This window comes from Neovison vison, chromosome 3, assembly GCF_020171115.1.
Source record: "Neovison vison isolate M4711 chromosome 3, ASM_NN_V1, whole genome shotgun sequence".
Lineage (NCBI taxonomy): Eukaryota > Metazoa > Chordata > Mammalia > Carnivora > Mustelidae > Neogale > Neogale vison.
Window position 1 is genome coordinate 36187694 of NC_058093.1, and position 25948 is coordinate 36213641.

At 39.8% G+C, this 25948-nt stretch overlaps 1 protein-coding gene across 5 annotated transcripts in view; it reads right to left on the minus strand.

The window, feature by feature from the left end:
* The window catches only part of COL4A4 (collagen type IV alpha 4 chain), a 111248-nt gene that overhangs the window by 62123 nt on the left and 23177 nt on the right, over nucleotides 1-25948 (minus strand). For all 5 annotated transcript variants that reach the window (XM_044241727.1, XM_044241726.1, XM_044241728.1 and 2 more), the window contains exons 6-21: nucleotides 25407-25523; nucleotides 21773-21841; nucleotides 19691-19726; nucleotides 18274-18336; nucleotides 17898-17933; nucleotides 17626-17667; nucleotides 12785-12865; nucleotides 11949-12002; nucleotides 11619-11678; nucleotides 10664-10708; nucleotides 10275-10328; nucleotides 9212-9281; nucleotides 8549-8653; nucleotides 4785-4949; nucleotides 1695-1784; nucleotides 568-731 (exon numbers count right to left, since the gene is read on the minus strand). In XM_044241727.1, coding sequence (XP_044097662.1) covers nucleotides 568-731; nucleotides 1695-1784; nucleotides 4785-4949; nucleotides 8549-8653; nucleotides 9212-9281; nucleotides 10275-10328; nucleotides 10664-10708; nucleotides 11619-11678; nucleotides 11949-12002; nucleotides 12785-12865; nucleotides 17626-17667; nucleotides 17898-17933; nucleotides 18274-18336; nucleotides 19691-19726; nucleotides 21773-21841; nucleotides 25407-25523 — 1251 coding nt within the window. The remainder of the gene's footprint in view (nucleotides 1-567; nucleotides 732-1694; nucleotides 1785-4784; nucleotides 4950-8548; nucleotides 8654-9211; nucleotides 9282-10274; nucleotides 10329-10663; nucleotides 10709-11618; nucleotides 11679-11948; nucleotides 12003-12784; nucleotides 12866-17625; nucleotides 17668-17897; nucleotides 17934-18273; nucleotides 18337-19690; nucleotides 19727-21772; nucleotides 21842-25406; nucleotides 25524-25948) is intronic.

The window sequence follows — 25948 nt, forward strand, 5'->3', positions numbered from 1 at the left end:
CATCCCCTGTCCTCTGTGATCTGTTCTTACCAGAGCTATCAGAGTGATCCATATGAAGCTAATGGCAGATTATGTCTCTCTTAAAACTTTCCACTGGCTATTCCATGTCATCCAGAGTAAAAGCTCAAATCCAGCTTACCTACCAAACCCCATGTTCCGCAGCCCCTCCTAACCTCTAGCCACTTCCTTGACTCCATCTCCTCTAGCTCTGGCTCTCGAGTCACACTAGATGGTGACGGCCTTTAACATCATCAGCCATATGCACTCATCTGTTACATGCTCCATGTTCAACCCAACTCCTGGAGTCCCCAGGAAGGCAGAAACTGTGTTCTGCTCCTTACTGCATCCCCAGCACCTAGAACAGCACCTGGAACATAGTAGGTGCTTGATAAATATTTGTTTGATGCATGAATGAATGAATATAGTTCACTTGGGGTCATTAATATATGTATAGGTTCAATACATAAAATATATATCACACTATACATCAGAAAGAGGTACAGTTGAATTTTATCTCTATCTAGTCTCTTTCAACTAGAAAAATTGTTACTGGTAAAGGCTACTCACTGGCGGTCCTGGAGGTCCTTCTGCACCAGGAGGGCCTGGGTGACCTTTCTCTCCAAGCCACCCAGGGAGCCCCAAGTCTCCCTTACTACCCTGCCTCCCAGGAAGCCCCGGAGGGCCAGGTGGGCCCATGGGACCAGGCTCACAGGCACAGAGCCCCGCATCTCCTAGACAGAGGATAAAAGGCAGCTTTGTCATATTTCCTGCATAAAATCCCAAAAAGCTTTTACTTAATAAAACCAATAATGAAAATAAGAACAAGAGGGTCTAATAATGTGTGACATGGGGGCATGGGGCACTGTGCTGGGGTGGCTAGGCATGGTCTGTGTGGGGTAGATATGTCATTTCTAGACAGATAGGGTGTTTGGAGTCTTAAGAAACCCATCCTGACAGATTCTAAGGGAAAAGTTGATACCCAATTCTACTAAAGAAACTTTAAAAACAAGTGATCTTATTTTTTTAAGTGTGAAAGTCTTTTATTCAGTTCCTACTGAAGAAACAGAAAAGAAAAATGGGTTAGAGCATAAACTCTAAACAAATAAACAAAATAATATGTGAAAAGGATTACTGACTGTATTGTGTATTACAACTGATAATTTACAAAGCATTTCCTAATCATTGGCATTTTTGGTCTAAAAGAAATGCCTTTAGGATAGTTGAACCCAGCTGTGTTTATGGTCTCACCTATCCCAGATGATAAAAAACAAAAAACAAACAAACAAACAAAAACCCAAAAAACATGAAACAACTTTTGGGGAGAAGAAGCATGAAGCCAGAGGCATTTTGTGAGTCTGGGAAATATGGACCCACAGGAAGAAAGGGAAATAAAAGATCCAGACTATCCTCTCTCTCCTTTTTTAAGGAATAAAAAGGATTTCATGAAAAAAAGTCATCACTTTGGAGCAAATTTCACAGCTGGGGAAGTGTGTCCTTTAGACTCTCAGATAGAAAGACTTGACTTCTGGTAAGTTTTAATCACCTCATAAGCTCATAATGAAGAGGAGTGCTCACAGGGGTAAATAAGGCATATAACACATTGAAGTGAAATGTCCCATTGCCCTCTTCATAAATGCCCCCATTCCCCCTCACACTGCTGTCTTCTGGAAATCCTACCTTTGATGCATACTTGCCTTTTTCTCCTTTTGAGCCTCTTCTTCCTGGAGGACCCATTTTGCCTTTTATTCCTTGTGGTCCAGGGTGCCCAACACTACAATATATAACTTTACAGGGGGAAGGGGGAGGCAAGAGAATCACACAGTTTCTGTGAATGTCTTCTACAGAACAAGTGGGAGTGTCTCTTGCTCTCTATCTTCCCCTCAAACCCACCTTTCTTCCATTCCTTTCCCATGATTCTTTTTCTCTGATAGAAGAACATATGTATACCAATCAACCATATAAATGTCCCAGCGTGTTGCTGCTACCATAGTCACCGATAAAGCCTTCCTATTCTCAACCCCAACTTGGTGGGTTGAAGAGCAAGGCAATGGACAACAAAACAAACAAACAAAACAACTGTATGGCAAGGATCTTTTTCCCCTCCAATGATGAATAATTACCAAATTAAAGAAAGCATGACACATAGCTCATAAAAGCATAAATCCAGAGACATATGATTAAAGGTGACATGAAACACAAACAATAAATTCCTTATTCTTCCCAAATCCCAGTAAAATAGCAAACAGTACAGGGATATGATAAAAATGTGTAAGCCTGAAGGGGGAAAAAAAAAAGGAAATAAAACAACAGCGAAAAAGTGTGAGAGAACCTAACAGACCCTGAAAAGTTGAGTTCTAAGCAGGCTGTGCGGAAAGGCAACAAAACTCACAGTCTACGTGAGAAATCTCTCCCAGACTTCAGGAATTGGTTTTTTGTTTGTTTGGTTGGTTGGTTGGGTTTTTTTGTTTGTCTGGTTTTTGAAAGAGAGAGAAAGAGAGCTTGTGCATGGGAGCAGAAGAGGGAGGGGTGGAGAAAAAGGGAGAGAGAGAATCTTCAGCAGGACTCACACTCAGCACAGAGCCTGGTGTGGGGCTTGATCTCACAACCCTGAGATCATGACCTGAGCTGAAATCATGAGTTGGATGTTTAACTGACTGAAGCACCCAGGTGCCCCACGAATTAGTACCTTGAAATGGAACAACAGTGATGCCTCGATCAGAACGACTGGTTAAAGAAACAGTTCAATCCTAAGATCTCCTTCCCAAAAATTATAGCAGTAACTATGATCCTTCAGAACTGGAGATAACAGACAATGTAGCAAGAAGAAAGTTTTCAAATAAACTAGATTTAAAAAGCAGATGAAAGAAAGCATTTCATCCTGAGAACATGAACAGACAGCTAGAAGAGAAAAACATAAAACAATAGCAACAATAAAACACTTAGAAGTTAAAAAAAATTATTATGAAAGCAGAAATCAAAAAATCCTGAAGCAGAATTGTAAGATGGAGTTGGGGAAGTCTACCAGAAATTGCTACAGAAAAATACAAAGGTGAAGAAGAATAAAGACGAAAGGAAAAAGTCCTGTAGGGTAGCTTCTCTAACAGGCAAATATATAGAGTCAAGAAGGAGAAAATGGGGGGCGCCTGGGTGGCTCAGTGGGTTAAAGCCTCTGCCTTCAGCTCCGGTCGTGGTCCCAGGGTCCTGGGATCAAGCCCCGCATCGGGCTCTCTGCTCAGCAGGGAGCCTGCTTCCTCCTCTCTCTCTGCCTCTCTGCCTACTTGTGAGCTCTCTCTCTGTCAAATAGATAAATAAAATCTTTTAAAAAAAAAAAGAAGGAGAAAATGGCACAGGGTGTTTGGTAGGGAGACAGTATCCTCAGAGAAACACTTCAAGAAATTTACCTAAAAATGGAGGATTTGTGTTGGCTTGAACCTGCCCACCGAGCGCCTACCAATGAATGCACATGTGCCCACACAGAGGCACGTCATTGTGAAATGTAAGGACATTAAGAAAAAAAGAAGAAAGAAAAATATCTATAAGCTTTTAGAGCAGAGCTTCAGAGCTTTTAAGAATTGGGGAGGGGGGGGTCCATCCTCAGCAGGTGGTCTGTGCGTCTCCCTCTCCCTCCGCCCCAGCTCAGTTGTGCTCTCTCTTTCTCTCTCTCTCTCAAATAAATAAGTCAATCTTTAAAAAAACTGCAACCTGACCTAATCTGAAAAAGCTCCAGGAAAGGTTTACTCAGAGATAATACTGATAAAATATTTAATGAGTTAGAATGGAGAGTTATACAATTTATACAATTCTAGACAGTTTGAGGTTGAATTAGCAGTAAGCTATATTGAAAACCAAGCAAACACACAAAGAAAACAAGACATTAGCAAAATGTTTTGCAAAAAGTAATAATGTGTATTTTTATATGGCTGAACTAGTGAATAGATTTTATGTAGCCACTCAGTGTAAGTAATGAATATTTAATCAAAATTAAGGTAATAACTAAATTGTATGGGTTTTAGGAGTGGAAAATGTTCATATGTGCAGTGGGGAGACTGAAAAAGCGCTCATTTCACCTTCTATGGAGGGAAGTCTAAAGATAAGGCTCAAACTCATGAATGAAAAAATAGTGGGGCATCGGCGCGGCTCTGTCAGTTAAGTGACTGACTCTTGATTTGGGCCCAGGTCATGATCTCAGGGTCATGAGACTGAGTCCCACACCAGGCTCTGTGCTGCCGTGGGACCTGCTTAGGATTCTCTCTCTACTTCTGCACCCACCCTCCTCCCCTACCGCCCCTGCCTACTCACATCTCTCTCTCTTTAAAGGAAAATTAAGGAATAGCAATACAGTACATTGAGGGCCACTAGAAAGGCAAATAACAGAAAATCCAACTAATTGTATGAAAATAATTTCCCCTGGGAAGGAAGGAATAGGAGAAGGGTTGCCCAGGATGGCAGTTCTTCATAACAGGCTTCATAGAACTGTTTGACTCTCAAGCCACGTCCATCTGTAACTCTGATAAAAATAAAACTACACTTAACAAATAAAAACCTTATTCACTTATATAATTCATAATTCAGACTTAAATTCTCAAAAAAATATTTCATATGCTGTAGCTGATGTGATCTCCAACATCAGTCTACTTTTTTTGTATTATTAATAATATTACTAACTTGACTCATGAAACAATAGAAAAATTTAGCAAAAATTTAGAAAGTCACATCTTCTGCATGAAGCTGCAAATATCACATGCAACATAAATGTCAATGTATGCAAAGGGGGAGCACTCTACCGTCTGATCCCGGAGGGCCCTGCTGCCCTGGAGCTCCAGGTAACCCCGGTGGTCCTGGCTTCCCTGGCTTTCCTGGACTGAAATCAGCTCTCCCAGGGGTACCAGCGGCCCCTGGAATTCCCGGATGACCAGGAAACCCTCTTGGCCCAGGGGGTCCCATCATGCCTGCAGGAGAAACCGAGAATGAAAACCACATACATCTCCCAGAGTAAACTTTTGTTTAGAAGAAATGAAAATCAGTACATTCTTCGTTAGGCTGTAAATATTTTCAAAGAAAAAAAATGTACTTCAAAATGTACTTAATATCCCAGCCTCAACTTCTTTGAAATAAGCATACAAATGGAAACAGTTTTGTGGAATCAGATTTTCTTACTTTTTCCCTATTATTTAGGGTTATTGGGGGAAAGGACATATTATTTAATTAAAAATATTATTTTTATATCTTGAGACTTTGATAATTTGGTTAAAAATTATGTGAATGAATATATTAACACATTTAGTGAGTAAAAATATGGACTCCTATATCATCTAATGTGAGACACGGAATACCAAACCTTTCATAGCAACCTAGGTTGGTAGGGAGGCATAGAGGTTCTGGATTTGAACCCAAACTTTCTCTCTCCAGCCACAGGTACTTAAGTAAGTTACTGAACTTCTTTAATCATCTATATCTACCCCAGAGTCTTGTTATGAGGATTAAATACAATAATTCACATAAGGAGCTTAGTGTAATATCTGGTAATTACACACGCCCAAGGAATGCTGAGATGTTCAGTGTGTTCAGAGGCCAAAGTGAGTCAAAGATGAATCCTGCTTTCCTGCAACATCTGACCCGCTTGCTGGGGCCTTGGCTAATGACAGCTTAAAGCCTTCCTATGAGAGTGACCACTTCTCACAGCTTCTTTACTCCTGAGCATGAATCTCTCAGTGGAAGACCATAGTTTCCCAAGATGGCCACGATGGTAGCTCTTCTCCCTCACAATGTTGTAGAAGCTTGACACTCTCCTAGCAAGAGGTGACATGTCTCCTTCCTCTTGAATGTGATAGGCTTTTATGACTGTTTGGACTAATGAAGTACAGCAGGAGTGAATATATATATATATATATATATATATATATATGTCACTATATATAATATAAGGTCAAGGCTAGGTCATTAAAGATGATTCAGCTTCTGCCTTTTGAGCCAAAATGTGTGGGATTGGAGTCCTGAGCCACCATGGAAGCAATATCACTGCTCTGAAGCCACCACACTATAAAGAAGCATAAATAAGTACAGAGCCAGACAGAGAGGCCATGAGACTACATGAAAGATAGAGGACAGATATGCCCAGCCAGTCCCCACTTTTCAGTTCCAGCCATTACATGGCTGCCACCATAGGAATATCCCTATCTACAATTGCTCAGCTTAGCTCTTGAACCACAGAGTGAGGGGTGATATGTTGATTATTGTTTAAAGCCACTAGGTTTTGGGAAATTTGTTTTTCAGCAATAGACAACTGAAACCCTGTCAGTAATTAGTAAGTAGCACACTACCTAAATTAATAACATTCATTATGTGCATATGTCCTAGGGCTTTACATATACAGGATATATATGGATAACATTTACATATATAGGATATTTACGGATAACATATAAGGATTACATTATCCTTACTCCTCAATCTTGCAATGTTTATACTTTATAGATAAGGCACAAACATTTGGGCCAAACAGGAGTAATGATAATAACTAACATAGCTAATGATATTCCAAGAACTGTATACATATTACTTCTTTCTGTATACATATTACTGTATACATATTACTTCTTTCAACCCTAATGAGAACTGTACCCTGAAGATGAGAAGACTGAGGCACAGAGAGGTTTAGTAAATGCCTAAGGTCACAGGGCTTGTATGTAGTAGAACCTGGAACGTTTTTCAGTCCATAGCGTAAATGTATAACTATTTTAGTATACTACATTAAGTGGCAAGGCTGGAATTCAGTCACAGGTATCTAACTCCAAACCCTTGCTTACTTCATGATAAATACTTCAGATGATTCTAAAACAAGATATGTATGATAAAGGCTATAGACATATAGGTGGACTTAAATGAAATGTGTTCCTGTGGACTTGGCTGCCATCTTGTCTTCATGTCATTCCTAAGACTCGTGTCCAAACTCCTACAATCATTGGATGGACCTGGAAGCTACCTGGTATCTTGTCTTGGTGCCATGGAAAATCCTCAACCACCTTCCAACAGGGAAAATGGGTTACAGTGTCTGGCATATAGCAGCCCTGACCACCCAGGAAATCAATGAAGTTATAGCCACCATCAAAAAAATTTTTTTTGAAAGTAAAAAGTGGCAGAAAATAAAGTACCCCATATACAAAAAAGTATTATTTTGTGGAATTTGTGTTTCTTTTTTCTTTTGAAATTTGTGCTTCAATCATATGTATATGAGAATATATATACATATATACATATATACACACACATGCATATATATATACACATGCACATATATATGCAATGTGATGTTAATGCAATATAATATAAAATGTACTTTTTATAATGGGTTGTAGTCAAGATTTGAAAGCCACTGGGTTAGTTCTTTTTAAAAATCTTGTGGAATTAAGAGTCTTTGTGTTATATTTGGTTTTCAATCTGCTAGAGATATGTGTTGTTTATTCCCACTGGGTTTTGATTTCAATCTGCTGTAGCCCTGTTTTTTTTACGAACAAGTCTGAAGGGAGACAACTGAGGCCAGGCACAAATGATTCCTGACCAGCTGCGTGCTCTCTAGATCAACTACACAAAGCTTTGCCCCCCTTTGCAGTGGGTTATCTGATCCCACAAAGCGGAAGCTAGAGTCCAGGAAAGTTAAAGAACTTGGTAGTTAACAGATGAATCTCAGGAAACTTCTTACTCCTTCTCAGTAAATAAAAATCTAGACACAGACTGGATAAAATCACATCTATTCAAGACTCTCTTCTCACATGTTAAATCAGTTCTCCTGAGTTTACAAAATGCAAATATCCTCCACGCTTCTATTCTTAATCTTACTGGGGATTATTAACCAGCACAGCACCTGAAGGAGTTCAAAGTCCTGTATTGATAGAATTCTTTTCCAGGCTCTTCCTTCACTGTTACCAGGAGCGCTAAGGTGTTTGGGGTTTGTTTGTTTTTGGAGGGGGTGCAAATTTTGGGGAGAGATAAGGACTGTTGTCTTGGTTTTGGTTTCTTAACTAAAACTGAATCACATTTTATTTTTTAATTAATAACATTTTTAAATTCACAATCCGTATTTCCTCCTTTTGTGTAGGAGAGGAACTCAATTTTAACAAACAGAGATTGACTAGGAGAGCCTTCCGGGAGGGTTTTATGACCTGAAAAAATACTCTACCCCTGGCACCCATTTCCAGATCTTATCTGCCTGTGACAATCTTCTGGGATTCCTCACCACCGCCCCCCAACAACCCGAGATGCTGATTGATATTGCTGGGGTGCAGCCAAGGAGTCCGACTTTCTTCCAAGGAACCTGTTCATCGGTTTGAGTTCAGGGGTTCTTAAGCCCAGCTGTCCATTAGAGATAAGGTGATCTTTTGTAATAGCAGACACCTAGGTCCAGGTCCCAGAGATCCCAACATGCTTGGTCTGGGGGTCTAGGACAGCCATCCGTTTTTTTTCCAAGATGTTCCTAGTTGATCTCAGTATCAGCTAGAGTTGAGGGTAAGGATGTGGGAAACCTGGCGTGGAAGAGTCAGTAGAGTTCTACCTGCACAGGCTTCCCCTGGTGGACCGGAGGGGCCGGGGGGACCAGGTGGTCCAACAGACCCCATTTCTCCATAGCGGCCAGGGCGCCCCGGATCCCCTGGAGGGCCTGCCCAAAACAACAACACATGTCAATGTAATAACTGTATACATACATTTTAAAATTCACGCACAATTACTTCTTGTGAGGCTGGGTTGAGTGCAGCTAAGACACTGTTGTTGTGATTTCTTATGACATTAAACAACAACAACAACAATGCAGGATCTCAGACTAGAAACCCTTCTCCAACTGCCCCTGCTCTGCAATCACAGGAACTGGAGACAGCACTGTCTTGCTCGTTGATGTGGGTCACTTTTTTCTTGGAGGCAGCATCTCAGTAGGTCTTAACCAAATGATTTAGCAATTAAAAAAAAAAAACCCTACTTTTGGAAAGGTGAGATAATAAAAATTTCTGCATCCTAAAATAACATTGGGAGTCATATGCCCATAGAAATGATTCAGATGCACATATCTACCTGCACCTGTGAATTATATATTCTTGCTAAAGTGAATATATTTAGCATACCAAATACACAAACTACAGAAATACTGAGCCAGACTCTCCTGTCAGGACCACCTAAATCCCATTTCCTAATAATTTAGAGAAGAACCAAACTGAACACAAACCTTTGAGTGGAAGAGGTGGGGTTACCAAAACCCCCGGCGGTCCTGGGTACCCGCGGTCTCCAGGATCCCCCTGAAATCAACCATTCATATACTTTTCTTAGAAATATTAATATTGGGGCACCTGGGTAACTCAATGGGTTAAGCTTCTGCCTTCGGCTCAGGTCGTGATCTCAGGGTCCTGGGATCGAGCCCCACATCAGGCTCTCTGCTAGGAACGGAACCTACTTCCCCCTCTCTCTCTGCTTACCTCTCTGCCTACTTATGATCTCTCTCTCTGTCAAATAAATAAATAAAATCTTAAAAAAATAGTAATATTTTTCTCATGTTGCTCATAACTATTAGAAGGACAAGAGTGCATTCATGTAAGAAATGAAGATTATAGGCTGACCAGAAAAATGAATGATTCATGGAGTTCTGGGAATAACTAAGGCATCTGACCTCCCACTTACATGCAGAAGTAAATGACCAACTGGCAAAACTCTCACAAAAGAAAAAAAAATTAACTTAAAAAAAAAAAAAGATTTCGTGCCCATAAATTAGATACCTCAGAAACCATGAAGTTTCTTAGATGTCCTATGAGCATTAGTGTTGAACTTGACACTCTAGGACAAACAGTATATTCACCTACAGTCTGAATCTACATCCTATCTTAACAGCAAATGTTTATTCCCCTCAATTGTTTCCCCTTACTGCCACCATGGCTTGTCCCAAGCAAATGCTGGATATGAAGTCACAGAGGTACAAAGGAAAAAAAAAAATGCACTAGTGAAAGCCAGGAGCTCTCCACTCCTCCCTCTGATTTTAATTGTGATACCAGGTGGTCCCCATGGAATTTTTGAAACATTTGTTATTATTTACCTTCAAAAGATTGAACACTTTCTCAAAAGGAAAACATAACCATTGCAACATGCATTGAAACAATATAAACAAAATTAACTCTGTCTCTTTCAAAAGTTACATTTTTGAATGATTCTTTCAATGGTTTTTTTAATAAAAGAAATTATTTAACGTAAGGGAAATAGAATTTAATCAGGCTGTACTCAAATATACCTGTTTTTCTTACCTTTGGGCCAAGAAATCCAAATGATCCAGGCTCCCCCAACAGTCCTGGTTCCCCCTACAAATAACCACGAACATGCCTTTAAAAATAAAATCTGACTGGGTGACAAATTATCACATTCTTGTTTAATTTGAATGACACATGCCCACTGAGATTCAGACAGCTGTGGGAATTAATTTTTGCCTCTAGAGCTAGATCCCACAATTTGTAAAATAAATGTGTCTCCTTTTCCAATTAGTGTGTGCATGCCCTGGTACAACTTTTGAATACACTGGATTGCAATTATGAATTCTGAATTGAATTTAAACATTCAGAATTGAATTCTGAACACTGAATTGGATTTATGAATATGAATAAATGTACTTATCATCTCTACAATTGTGTACATTTACCTTTAATCCTGGAAAACCTGGAGATCCATGGGAACCAGGATCACCCTAATAAATTCACAAAAGTCAACACAAGTAGAATCAAACCAAAGTGCCTGAAATCAGTTCAATGCATTATTTTTCATCTTATGAAACTGCTTTATGGATATTTCATCCCATCAACAAAGGTAGCCGAATAAAAGGAAGTACATATAAAATAGAGTCTGTTTCTTTATAACATTTGCTATTTTAACTGATCTTCAATTTTACTTTAAAAATTAATGTCCTTGCCAGTGTTTCAAGTTAAGAACATTATTTCTTTTTGTTGTTATTCTTATGTTTTAAGTTATTTAGCCTAATGCTGCAACTGGGCTAAATATTTTTGGAATCATTGCAATATAATTTGTCTAGAGATTAGCAGGTAGTCTGTGCATTATCAGCAAAAAAAAAAAAAAAAATTACCAGGGAAGCCAATGTCATCCCATTAACTGCGGAATCTGGAGCCAAATAAACTGAGTGTCCTTACCCATGAGGGCTCTGGTGTCTAGAGTGACTCTATCAGTGGTGACCCCATTAGTGGCATGTGTGGTGATGTTTGAGTCCTGATGCTTTAGTTTTTAGTACCTACTGCCCCAAGATCAGTACTCTTTCTTATCCGATAGGCTTAAATGAACAACTCCAAGCTGCTATCACACTGACATCGAGCCCCAGTTGTCGCAGGAAATGCCATAATCCTGTTACTTCCCACTAATTCTATCTTCTGCTTGTCCATTTTATCTAAATGATGTCATTGGAAGAATGTCTTATTGGGGCATTTAGCTATGACGTAATTCTTGTCCAAAATGTATTGCTCCTGTTTGAGAAAATCTTTACTTTTGAATTGCTATAAATATGGATCTAGTTTTGTAAAAATGTGAGAGAGGAAGGCCTCCAACTCACTGATGTGAGCGACAGCATGGATGGCATGAATGATCCTTACCCGAGGTCCTGAGAACCCAGGGATACCCTTCTCTCCTTTTGCCCCAATTCCAGGTTCTCCCTTAAAGAGATGATAACATTTAGAGGCATTCAAGCAACAATATTTCCTCAATATGAATTGCAAACACAAAATGAGACATAAAAATTATTGCCAGCAGCATAAAGAAAAGAACTACCTTTGAAGAGATGCCCTACGGAATTATGATAAAATAGTGAAAACTTCTAATAACATATATCAACATTAAAGCAATGATAAAGAACATGCAAAACATTTTTAATTAAGATATAGTATTATACAAATAAAAAGAAAAAAGGTATTTCAATAAACTACCTTGGGTCCCGGTGGTCCTGGAGGTCCAGTCATACCAGGCATTCCTTTTATGCCCTAAAAATCGCAATGAATATAATCAGGCTCCCTCTTAGTATTTAACCTAGTGAATGCTACGTCTTTCAAAAATTATCCTTTTCAAGAAACATTTTACTAAATTTTAAAATAAAGGATTACTCCTCAATTGTTGCTAGTTAGCAACTAAGGTCCAGGAGTATTTATAAACCTGACACGATTCAGGCCAGCTCCGCGTGAGAGCTGTATCTTGGTGGGGTACAAAGGGCACAACCATAGACCAGGGAAGCAGATCCAAGCTGGGAACACAGTCTTTGAGAGGCGTGGCTGATTTTGAGCAAATCAGTGAAATTTAATCCAGTTACTGAAAACTGACAAGAGAATCTGCACGTGACATCAGTAACATCCGTACCACAGGCTGACAGAGGACGTGCCCACTACTAGTCCCTGCCACCTTTTCAATCATCAAAACCTCAAGCCCATCTGTAATACAAAGGACAACTGGGCTTCCTGGGGTCCTTTCAGCCCATATAACAAAGACAGTGTCAGTGGGGCACTATATGCTGGAGGACATGTCACGAAGTAGCAGCCCACGCTAGGTCTGTGACTCAGCAACTGAATAAACTTGAGAACGCAGGAACTTTTCTAAGCCTCATCGTTCACGTCTGTTCAATGGGGCTAGTAGCAGTAGCAATCTGCTGAGGCTGCTCTGGGGTGAATGCAGTGACGCCTGCAGGTGCCCGGCCCTTTGTTGGCACCGAGACATGTTCAGGAAATGCTGGCTCTTACCACTTTATCAAGGCCACAGGTGGATTGGCAATTACCTTTTCTCCCTTATACAGACAAGAATCAGGTGGCTGTACCAATAAGGTGGGTCCAGGAGAACCTTGCTGCCCAACTTCACCCTTTCAAAAAAAATCAAGATAGTAGCAATTTCCTATTAACTTTATTTTGAAATAAGATTTGAAATGAAGATTTTCACCCATGTATCGTGGTATAACACATATAATCCTGTGTGTCATGGATTTAAAATGTAAATCATGGCAAACACATCAGGTAATTGAAAGTATTTGTTGTTTTTCATAAGTAATGATATGTATCATTAATAATAAATTTCAAAACCAAAAATGAGTCATAATTCTAAGGTCAGAAATCTCTATTAAAAATTTGGTAAGGGTCGGTGAACCATGAGAGACTATGAACTCTGAAAAACAATCTGAGGGGTTTGAAGTGGTGGGGGGGTGGGAGGTTGGGGTACCAGGTGGTGGGTATTATAGAGGGCACGGCTTGCATGGAGCACTGGGTGTGGTGAAAAAGTAATGAATAATGTTTTTCTGAAAATAAATAAATTGAAAAAAAAAAAGAAATATAAAAGGAGATTGGTGAAACAAACAAACAAAAAAAAATTGGTAAGGGTGCCTGGCTGGCTCAGTTGGTTAAGAAGTTGGTTAAGAAGGCATCTGCCTTCGGCTCAGGTCATGATCCCTGGATTCTGGGATCAGTCCTGCATCGGGCTCCCTGCTCAGCAGGAAGTCTGCTTCTCCCTCTACCTGCCTCTCCCCGTTTGTGCTCTCTCTCTGTCCCTCTGGAGTGCCCTCTCTTTCTTTCTCTCAAATAATAAATAAAAATAAAATAAAATAAAAATAAATAAATAAAATAAAAATAAATAAAAAATAAAAATTTGGTATAGTTCTTTGTGGTGTGTATGTATCCATACACACACACGTATGTGAATAATGTATATAAGTACATAAATGTAGATGTGATCAAATGAAGTGTTAAATATAATTTAAGATATAATTAGGATACTATACGAAATGTGTAAACATAATATAAAATACACAGTATGGTTTATATTTTTACGTTTTGCTAAAGTTTTAAATTTTAAAATAATTTTATGTTTGTCTTTTACAATGCCATTTTTTGCATATTTTCCAATTATACTAGAAATTTTTCAAAAACCTGATTTTTAGTGCTTATACAATAATCTATCATAGGAATACGCTGTCATTTATTAAGCCATTCCACTCTGGTTAGATTTAGGTTATTTTTTTAGGCTTTATTTATTTGAGAGAGAGAAAGAGCACTCAGGTGCTCCCACAAGTGAGGGGGAGGGGGAGGAGCAGAGAGAGAGAGAGAAACTCCAGAAGACTTCCTGCTGAGCGCAGAGGCCAACATGGGGTCTTGATCTCACCACTCTGAGATCATGACTTGAGCCAAAATCAAGAGTCTGATACTTAATAAAGAGATTTAGGTTATTTCTAATTTGTTTTCAATAATATGTTTAAACTCTCTGTAGAAAATAATTAGCCCAAGTTATCATTTATGTCATTAGAAATGTTATTCTCTTGGGAATAAAATGTCCCTTGAATTGGGTTTGGTATAATACAAGCATTAACGCTCATCCTTAACTAACAGATAACACCTTTTCACTTTTCTATTCCTACTATTCTGCACTTAGACATAGTTAAAAGCAAGTGCTGGAGTGGGTCACAGGTGGTTGCAAACCAGGTCCAGACTGACTGCTATTTTGGACAAGTTCCTTAAAAATCTCTCCTAGCCTTTGTTTCCTTGATTCTTCTGAATTTCACTTTCCTTCTTTGTGAAATAAGGGTTATAAGGCTACCTACTTCAAAGTATTATTACTTTGTTAAATAGATAACACACATAAAATGCTTAGTACTTACTGCACTGAGAGAAACAAAGAAGATTCTCAAATATATGACTATTTAGTCATCAGTGTTTTGGGGAAGAAGATTTCCGGTGTATGTGAATACAGCTGGCACTTCACCGCCTACCTATACCTGGAAACTACAGAACAAGCAGGGTAGGGACCTGGGCTCCTTTTTCTCAGTGTAGCCCTGGACCTAACACCGTGTTGTTGTAGCAGCTGCTCTGAAGATGTCTATTGGCAAACGAATGACTGAACAAATGCATAAACGGTACATAGGCAAGTGAGTAACACACTCTGGTAACCAGAACCATTCTTAGCCTTGCTGTAATCAGCCTGAGCTGAAGGCTGGCAAGCAAGGGAGCCTCTTCAAAATGTGGGTCGTGCCACTATTTTTTTCACGTTGAAAAAGTACAAGGAACATGAATTATGAAGAACAAAATGCAGACCACCCATAATCGCATCACCTACTACTTGGGGTAGCGTTTCATGAACAAACATGTTCCATCTGAGAGTTCTGTATGAAAATTCCACAATGATGTTTTCCTTTAGCAGACAATCCAAAAGAATTGAAATAAGCCTATTTTGGATCATCTGAACGACCACCTTGTAGCCAGACATTTCCACCTGATTCTATGACCTGAGTTTGCAAGTGTATCTGATTGCACTGGGGCTGAGGTCTGGAAGCCCATGGGGCCTGCCTTACTCTACAGGGCAGAGTTTCTCAAGCCAGGGGGCATGAGCTTCTGGGGCTCTGACAAGCACATTCTTAGGGCTCCGTGACTTCCCAAGTTGGAAAAACCTTGCTTTACTGTACTTCCTTCCAATCACTTCTCTAAATTAGTGGTTTTTAAGGAGAGAGGGGTAAGCAAGTAGGCACACTACTCCCCCCACCCAGGGATAACTGGCAAGGTCGTGACACATTCTAGGTTGTCACCACTGGGGAGGAAGGGCTATTCCTAGCATCTAGTGGGTGGAAGCCAGGGATGCCACCAACCATCCTATCCCACAACGCACAAGACAGCCCCCACAGCAAGGAAAGAGCAGTGTTGAGGTTGCAAATTCCTGTTCTAAGTGTCTATTTTAATGTCTTGTGTTGTACTGACAAAATTGAGCTTATACTTTTGGAACCTGTGTTTTCTGATCAACACTATAGTATAAGCACGCCTGCACATTGTGAAGTCTTGCAATATATCTCAGGCAATCAAGCCATTTTGTTCAATGGCTGTACCATAACTTATTCAACAGCACTGGGACTCCACGTGAGTGGGGATTGGGTCGGTCTTACTAACTCCCCACATCCAGCACCAGTCCTGGCCTGGCACAGAGTAGAAGAAGCTCAATATCTACTTGCCCATAGTTGTGGCACGAGCCGCTTACCAACAGGAGCCATTTAGATTGTTTGCAGATGAGTTGTCCTCTTGAAATACCTTTCTAAAGCTTTTCTTTCTTCTTTTTTTTTAAAATTAATTTATTTAAAAAAAAAACTTTTATTTTTAAATTTTCTTTTCAGTGTTCCAGAATTCATTGTTTATGCACCATACCCAGTGCTCCATTCAATACGTGCCCTCCATAATACCCACCACCAGGCTCACCCAACCTCCCACCCCCTTCCCCTCCAAAACCCTCAGATTGTGTTTCAGAGTCCACAGTCTCACATAGTTTGTCTCCCCCTCCAATTTCCGCCAACTCCCTTCTCCTCTCCATCTCCCCATGTCCTCTGTGTTATTTCTTATGCTCCACCAATAAGTGAAACCATATGATAATTGACTCTCTCTGCTTGACTTATTTCACTCAGCATAATCTCTTCCAGTCCCCATCCATGTTGATACAAAAGTTGGGTATTCATCCTTTCTGATGGAGGCATAATACTCTATAGTATCATAGAGTATTCTTATCCATTCATCCACTGAAGGGCATCTTGGTTCTTTCCACAGTTTGGCGACTATGGCCATTGCTGCTATGAACTTCGGTACAGATGGCCCTTCTTTTCATTGCATCTGTATCTCTGGGGTAAATACCCAGTAGTGAGATTGTGGGGTCATAGAGTAGCTCTATTTTTAATTTCTTAAGGAATCTCCACACTTTTCCAAAGTGGCTGCACCAACTTGCATTCCCACCAACAGTGTAAGAGGGTTCCCCTTTCTCCACATCCTCTCCAACACTAGTTGTTTACTATGTTGTTAATTTTGGCCATTCCAACCAGTGTAAGGTGGTATCTTAATGTGGTTTTGATTTGAATCTCCCTGATGGTTAGTGAGGATGAACATTTGTTCATGTGTCTGTTAGCCAATTGTATGTCTTCATTGGAGAAGTGTCTGTTCATGTCTTCTGCCCATTTTTTGACATGATCATCTGTTTTGTGTATGTTGAGTCTGAGGAGTTCTGGATATCAGCCCTTTGTCTGTATTTTCATTTGCAAAGATCTTCTCCCATTCCATGGGTTGCCTCTTTGTTTTGTTGACTGTTTCCTTTGTTGTACAGAAGCTTTTGATCTAAAGCTTTTCTTTGCTAAGTTTCCTGCCTCAGCGGAAAGGATGGAGGGTGTGAGGGAAGGAGGGAGGGGACAGTGGAGATGGGCGAGAGGTGGGAGGGCCTGGGAGCTGCTGTTATATGGTTTTGGTTCCAGGTATACACTTTTGTTTAGGGGCAGAGTTAAGGATTCTGAGAAAATTTGTGAAATTAAGCCATGAACATTAGTAATTAAACTGTCTCTCTGGACATACTAAATTATCAGAAATGTTCAATTTCTTTTGGCTAGGGTAAAATGCATCATATATATTAATTTGAGTTTAGTGTTAAATTTTGTCAGAACTGTCATTTTACAGTTAAGGGTATTGGCACCATAATAATTCAGCAAAAAAATTCTGAGCCATAAAATTGAGCAGGGACTGGATAATGAACACAATTTAAGTGGTAATCAGAATAGCCTCTGCTGCCTGACCAGCACATACGTTTCAACACCTACTCCTCTGGGAAAAAGGGGAATCTTACCGGGTCTCCCATTTGCCCCTTGACTCCCACGCCAGGATTACCCTAGGAAAGAAAAGGGGAAAAAATGTAATTGCTTTTGACTATTAAAAAGGTAATTATAAGCAAGTAAGACTTCTGGTTAAGCAATTAATTGAAGTTTATTAACTATTTGGGGAAGTCTACTGAGGGAAAGACATAATTCAGACGAAGCTCAGCGGTCCCTTAGCTCATTGGACACGGATAGTCTCTGTTTGTTGTATGTTACTCATGGTAACATACTCATGGTCACCCACCTTCAAGCCCGGTCTCCCTGGATGGCCTGGAGCACCCTAAATCAAGAGCAAAAACACACATCTCAAGTAACAGTCACAGAAATCACAATGTGTATGCGTTGGCTCTCCCATGTTCCTCTTTAAGAAACCCCGAGTTTTAAGACATGCCTGCTGGACTTCCTCTCATGGCTGGATCCCTTGTTGCCCTGGAGACCTACATTTCACGATAAACCTACCCTGGTTATGGGAGTATACACGGATTCATCAGTGATAACCTCTCAAACACCCCAACTGTGCATACCACCCAAGGCTACAAATTGCTTTTTTTTTTTTTTTGCTTAATTTAAACATCGAGGCCAGGCTTTCAGAGGAACGGAATGAGCAGTGCTCTACTTACAGCTAACCCGGGCTCTCCTGGATGTCCCATTGGGCCCGCTGGTCCTCTTGCCCCCCTCAATCCCTAAACATGAGAACAATCGGTGCATTGGTTACCAAAATTCAAAATCATCATTCACAGCAAAACCTCCGTGTAATTCTAAGTGGATAAAAACCGCCAAAGAAATCACAGTGACAGACACACCTGCCCTGTAGCAGTAGGACCTTCACCACGGACGACACAACCACTAAAAGGTCCATGACAGCTGCACTCTGGCAGGTGTGACCAACTCCTATGTTCAGGATTGAATTAAAACTGAAAAATCAATCTACTTGTTTGCACATGAATCTTGTAATAGCAAAAATAGAGCACAAAGAAAACTTGTTACCAACTATTCCTAAATTGCATAAATGTTATAACTTTGCCATATATTGGGATGCTTTTAAAAATATTGATATTACTTAATAATAATTTATATTAAAATAGGAATGTATTTATACTATTCATTATATTTTTAAAACACGCCCTCTCAGATTAATATGAATAGAAATGGCACCCATTCAAGATGAAGGAGACGCAGCCACAACTTCCTGTAACACGTAGGCTATAGCATAATTCCACACAAATTCACAAGGAGGGGTTACAGGTGTGCGTTCCTAGAAGTGTGGGAAGAGCCTCTCTGTTCTCTCAACAACCTTGCCCACATCAAATGACTTGCACGTGTGCAGATATTACTCTCTCTAGGAGGATGAATTGGTCTTTATTTTAATAGCGACATGAAAGTCATCTCATTGATGACACTGAACTGAGCTTTGGGGGAAGTGAGGAAAGTAATGTGGGAGAGTAATCCTTTCTACAGCCAGAAGTTACCAAGCAAAATTACAGGTTAATCAATCTGGAGGCAGAACTGCTTTCAATTTTAATCTTGTGAACACTGACTGATTAATTGCAAACACTAATATAATCATGGAATTACAAATTTCAGGAAGATAAAGATGAGGTAGAAAAATTAAATGTAATACACCATTACTGATCCAGCAGGCAGAATGGTATAGAGCAAAATCATTTCCACTTGACATGTATTATTTAGGTAGACTCGAGGGAGACTTATTTTCCCAAATATTAAGGGACCCGTATGTCCCCGAGTAATGCCAAATGATCATTAAAAGACAGAAAAGGAAGGTCAGCAGAAGCCCGCTGGGACTCCAGGACAGTTAGTTCCATGGGCCTGGGGCCTGTGTGGTCATCCTGGTGATTTAAGTCTCTATTGGCACCGCCCTGAAATTCTTCATAATTTTTGAGTTCGAGATTTATACTTTGATTTTGCACTGGGAGCGCTCTGCAAATGATGCAGCCGGCCCTGCCAGGATGCAAATGGTATGGACCACAGGCTGGTCGGCGAGCAAAGAGAAGCCCAGGGCCTGCTCGGGAGACTTACCGGCAAGCCAGGAGGTCCTGGGTCCCCTCTGTCACCCTGCAACAGGAATGATGCATTGCTTTAGACGAGCAACACCACTTCCCTAAAACACACATGTTGTAAAAGGAGGACTTTACACAGGAATTATTAGGACCATCCATACAGGCTGTTTGAGTGTTTGGTGTTGACACTGTGGAAGGTTCTGTGGAGAAGACTTTCTGGGTCCATCCTTCACCCCAGAATCCAGCTGAAACCAAAGGCTGCTCAGGTCATGATGCCATGGAGTCAAGGTGAGATTTTTCATCTTTTCATTTACAATCTAAATTCCCAATCCAGTGGTCCAATTCCATTACAGTTTAACTGTCTCTGGTCTAATTGTCAAAACTTGTCTCCCCTAGTAGACACTTTGCTGCTTTTTATCTCCCTAGAGGAGATATAAATATGTATATATGTTTATGTATATGTATGTATATATGTATAGATATCATATCAACCTTTATTTATTACTCAGCCATCAAAAAGAATGAAATCTTGCCATTTGCAACAACGTGTTTGGAACTAGAGGGTATTATACTAAGTGAAATAAGTCAATCAGAGAAAGACAAATACCGTATGATTTCATCATATGCGGAATTTAAGAGACAAAACAGATGAACATAGGGGAAGGGAAGAAAGCTAAAGCAAGATAAAAACAAAGAGGGAGGCAAAGCATAAGAGACACTATGGGAACAAACTGAGGGTTGCTGGCGGGGAGGTGGGTTGGGGGAAGGGATAATTGGGGGATGGGCATTTAGTAGGAGGGCACTTGATATAATGAGCACTGATGTTATATGAAAATGATGAATCACGAAATTCTACCCCTGAAACTAATAAAATACTTTATGTTAACTATACTGAATTTAAATTTAAAAAACTCATCATGACTCTTATCATACAGTGAGTTGTAGTTGACAATATGTTTCCATATAAACTATTACAAGGGATCATCAGCACTGAGAGGAAGGCTGGGTAGATAGTATTTTCATTTTCCTTCACAAATAAGGAAAATGAGGCTCAGAGAGGTTGAGGGGGTTGCTCAAAGTCAAAGTCGTTGGTAAGGGTCAGTTTACTTTTTCCAATACACCATACTGGTTCCTAGAATGACCCAGCTTTTGATGCTAAGTTCGTGAACATATCCTTTAAGCCACAAACACAGCATAGCTCCTGCTATATAACAAGCTATATAACAAGCTTCCTGCTATATCACAAGCCTGTAAAGTCTCAGAGCTTAGGAACTAATACTGTGAGCTCACTAAAGGAATCACCACTCAGGTGAATCTTAAGGTCTAATAGAAGAAATTTAAGTTTTATCTGTTGTAGAATATTCTTCCTTAAAAAAATGACCATGTTTTGCATATGTACCGCATTTTTCCTCTTGATTTACAGCTACTGATCTTCTGCTTATTCATGGTACTCATATTAGAGATTAGGTGGGCATTCAAGAGTTTATTTCTGAGTGTTTGTATATCATTGTATATAAAATCACAAAAACATTTAATTTACCCAGGATAGTGCTATACGATTTCCATAATTTTCAAGTTCAGTGAGTTCAAGGAGTAGTGGCTCCTCTCATTCTGGATGGCAAGTATTATTATGACAACATTCTATCTACAAATAAATCAGTGCTTCTTAACTAGGGTGATTTTTCTTCCCAGGGCACGTTATAAAATCTAGAGATATTATTTAGGTGTGGGGATGCTACTGGCATCTAGTGGGTAAAGGCAGGGATAGTGTTCAACATCCTACAATGCACAAGGTCAGCACCCAGAACACATGATTATCTGGTCCCAGATGCCAATAGTACTAAGAATGAGAAACTCTGAAATAAATATATCTGTCACATTTTGCAAGAATAGTTAGGAGACACTGGAATTTACAGCCAGCACAATTAAAGTCAAGTGGCCTTCTCACAAGAAGTATGGTGCCATCCAGAGAGTCAGTGTAATGATAAAAAACAGGGTGCTCTAGGATATTTCAAAGAGGTGTGTCCAAGTGTTTCCTGGATGGGTTTACCTAGAGGAAAAAAATAATATTTTTTCAACTCACCATGATCATAAACCTTACCTGAATACCTTTAATGGCACCTAAAATGAACACTGAGTTTCCTTTTTCTCCACTTTCCCCAGGAAGACCCTGAAAATAAAATATTCACTTAAGAGAGGGAAAAAAAGCATATTACTATTTCAGGATTTTCTTTTTTGTGTGAAATACTACTCATCAGTAAAATACCATTATAGTCATGTTTCACTCTAGTTTCACTAGAGATTTCTTTATTTTCTTCGTTATTGCTATCATCCTAAGGTTCTCATACATATTTATTCAATATTGTTAAGATGTATTAATGAATCTCCAAAAAAATCTATTAATATACTTATACATATATGTTATAAATGTATATAGGTAATACTTTATATAATAATATACATAGCCATTTACTAATTATTCAGCAAGAAAATTGCATTTTCCCTCAAACAAAATAATTCACATGTATTATTCTTATAAGTAAACAATTTTGCAATTCTCAGTTAATAATTTATGCCCTAGAAATCATATTTTAAAGATTGATTTTATCATTTCAGTAGTTGTGTTCAAAATAGAGCCTCGGTATCCTCGTAAGATTAACTTTTAAAAGCATATCTCCTTTTTGGAAGGTTTTTCTAAGTAGCTGCAACCTTCCTTAGAGTATTTTTTTAAAGTGATTGAAATAACTCAATGTTTTCTTTTTCCCTGAAGTTTTCCTACTAGATATCTTAACATGTCTTAACTTGGTTACCACATAAGAATTCTGCCATCTTTGTGTATCAAGCTCCCGTGAAGGACATGCACATTTCAAAGTAAGTCCCTCCTGAAAAAGTCCTGACTGTGCTTCCAATGGGAGATACCTAGAGCTTTAATGGTAAGTTACAGCAACTGTTTTCCTTGAGAAATCAGAAGTGCCTACCTTGCTTCACACAGTTCCAATATGCATGAATTTTAGTTCCATAATTAAGTTAAATAGCACCAGTCCTCCAAAAAATGGTAAGTTACAGCAACTGTTTTCCTTGAGAAATCAGAAGTGCCTACCTTGCTTCACACAGTTCCAATATGCATGAATTTTAGTTCCATAATTAAGTTAAATAGCACCAGTCCTCCAAAAAATGGTTCAGGTTTCAGTTACCACCTTATATTAACAGAGTAACTGCACCGCTAGCTCGTAGGTATATATAAGTAACAGATAACAGGGAATCATGTTCAAGGGTCCCATCACTCCTTTCAGTCTGTCAGCGATTGGTCACTGCCCATCTGTTGAGTCAGCGGGTGCGCATGCGCACACAAGGAAAGTGTGTAGTGGTGCTCCTTCCTTGTCTCTCAGTAATAAGCCTAAATGACATTTCATGAAAATAGACCCCACTGCAAAAGACAATTGGCCATCAAAGATGAAAGTAAGTGAGGGAATGAAAAAATGATAAAGCTGGTAGTGAAATTCGGACAGAATGTCAGGGAAGTTATAGAAGAAATAGCCAGAGGGACTCCATGAAGACAAAGTTCTCAACACAAAAAAAGGGAAGTGGCTGGGACATAAAGGTTGAATTGCCAGAGGACATGGCACAGGCACAAGGCCCTCATCGCAACAGGACTCTTAGATTATAGTTCATGGCACAGAAGCTGATCCAAACTCAGAAAAGAGTAGGACAATTCACCAGAGCACAGAAAGACGCCTTCATTTCATTACTGTAAGTTACTTGGCCCGAAGAAGGCACTGTTCAAAACACTCTTGGTAAGTGTTTATAAGACTTGAAATACTTCGATTCTCACTGTATATGTCTTAAATGACAATGTACTAAATCGATATTAATTTTTTTTAAAGATTTTATTTTTATTTATTTGGCAGACAAAGATCACAAGTAGGCAGAGAGGCAGGCAGAGAGAGAGGAGGAAGCAGGCTCCCTGGCTGAGCAGAGAGCCCGATGCCGGGCTTGATCCGAGGACCCCGGGACCATGACCTGAGCCAAAGGCAGAGGCTTTAACCCACTGAGCCACCCAGGTGCCCCAAATCGATATTAATTTAAAAAAAACTTTCCCTATGTATTTATAACATGAAGAGTGTTTTTATTATTTTAATATAACATATTAAAGGTCATGGAACAATAGTAATTTTTCCCATTGGATGTTAAGGTTGCTTTGTGTGGTGCCAGCTTGCATGGTCATTGTTAATGCCTCACACTACTGGGCAAAGTGAGGACTTACTATAAATGAGGTGGGTCAAGGGAAAGAAAGCTGCTTTGCAAAGATGCCATTACAACAAACTTCAGTACAGTGGTCACCACAGAACGCCATGGGAAAGCTAGAATAGAAAACTCCCCCTCTTCTGAATGTTCATGAACACGCAGCAGAATGCGGTTTGAACCAATCTGAAGATCTTAAGAAACGTGCATTCATCAGACTGCAGTTGAGCCTCCAAATGGCTGAGTCTGAAAACAAAGGGTGGTTGAGAAGCTTAACTACGGAAGATGGTTGTTGTTCTTCCTTGGTACTAAAGAAAGATATAAATTTGGAAATCATTTTTGAGTTCTGCATTCAGATCAGTCCCACTAGAATCGGGAGCAAATGGAAAATGAGGAGAAAGCAGGATGATTACAGTGGTGAGGATAAGAAATCCTTTAGAAGGAATCTTGGGAAATGGTATTTACAGGGAGGTGGAAAGGCTGCCCGAGTTCCAGAAAACCAGTTTTAAAAGGCCAAATCATCTCCAAACTTTATGGGAGAAAAAGGAGGAGAGAGTGAAAGGAAATACTAGAGGTACAGGAAAGAATAGTTCTTACTAAAGTCATATTTAAATAAAAGGCCATATTTTTGAATAAAAAAATACCTAAAAGCCATAATGTTTTCTAAAGTGCTGGATATTGGCAACTGCTTCTGAACATCCATTCAAAATGCCTTCTATTTTTCTTATTGCATGATGGGGATGAGAAAGCCAAAACTACATTTCCCAGACCCCTTTGCAGCTGGAATGGGACTTAGGGTCCACCTGGGAGATGGGCTTATGAAATCTGGAAGGCAGAAGTGAGGAAGACATCCTCTTCCCAGTATTGTCATTACTGCCAAGCAGGGAAGGTTAGAAACTTGAGTGTTTGTTTGCTGGTGTCTGGATGTGGGGGTGGGAGGCAGTTCTCATGTGCAGGAGCAGCCTTCTGGCTGGTGGCTCTCAACTAAGTGTGAAACCTTGAAATCATAGTCCCGCAGTGGCCCCTGAGTTCCCCTCCTTCAACCTTTCCAATATGTGTCAAATTCCCTATATGAAATACCTTCCTGTTTGGAATACCTAGAGGGTTAACAAGTCTGCAATGAACCCTGAATGATAAACAATCTAAATTTTGCTTCCTGAACTCCCTGCTCCTTCCCTTACTATCCAGTTCTCCATACAGCAGCCTAGAACATCTTAATGGAACATCCACCAGGTCATACTGCTTCCTTCCTTGGTACCCCCCAGTGCCTTCCCATGGCACGTAGAGAAACTGCAGCCTCCTCCCACAGTCTGCAAGGCCTAAGAGCTCTGGGTCCTACACACTTCTCTGTCCTCACCCTCCAGCCACCCTGATTCATTCACCCCACTCCTGGCACACTTGTACAAACTTTGTTTCTTGAACACATCAAGATCATGGCCACTGTAGAGCCCTTCACTTAAGTTCCTGTTTAGGGTAAGTTGTGGGGGTCTTACTGGGGGGCCCCTTGGGCCAGGAACTCCTCTTTCTCCTGGAAACCCTGGATCACCTCGTGAACCATTATAGCCATGTATGCCAGGCTTGCCTCTGGATCCAGGAGGTCCTGGGTGCCCCTATAAAAAATAAGCCGATAAGTGAGGTGTTTTTGCAAGAATAATATAACACAAAGTTTCTGCAATATGGGTCCCCAAATTATGACAGCTGTGACTCACATGTTATTGAATTTGTGAAACTTCTTTCCCACCCACAAGTACTATGTGACACAGTAAGAATATAGAGATAAATTTTAATATACCCCAGCTGAAATTAATTTAGTTTTGATAGTCCAAGAGATTTGGGAGAGCACCTTTTTAAAAATCCTTAGAAAGACTCTAATGGATTATAAAGCCCTTGAAACACATATTCCTTCTTTTATTTGGTTTTCATAGTAGAAATGAGAGATTTAAAACTTCTTCCTCTGTTAAAACTAACCAACAAGGAAAAACTTTCCCTATGAGTATACATTTGTTTCTAGAACATGGCAAGTACATGTAGTTTA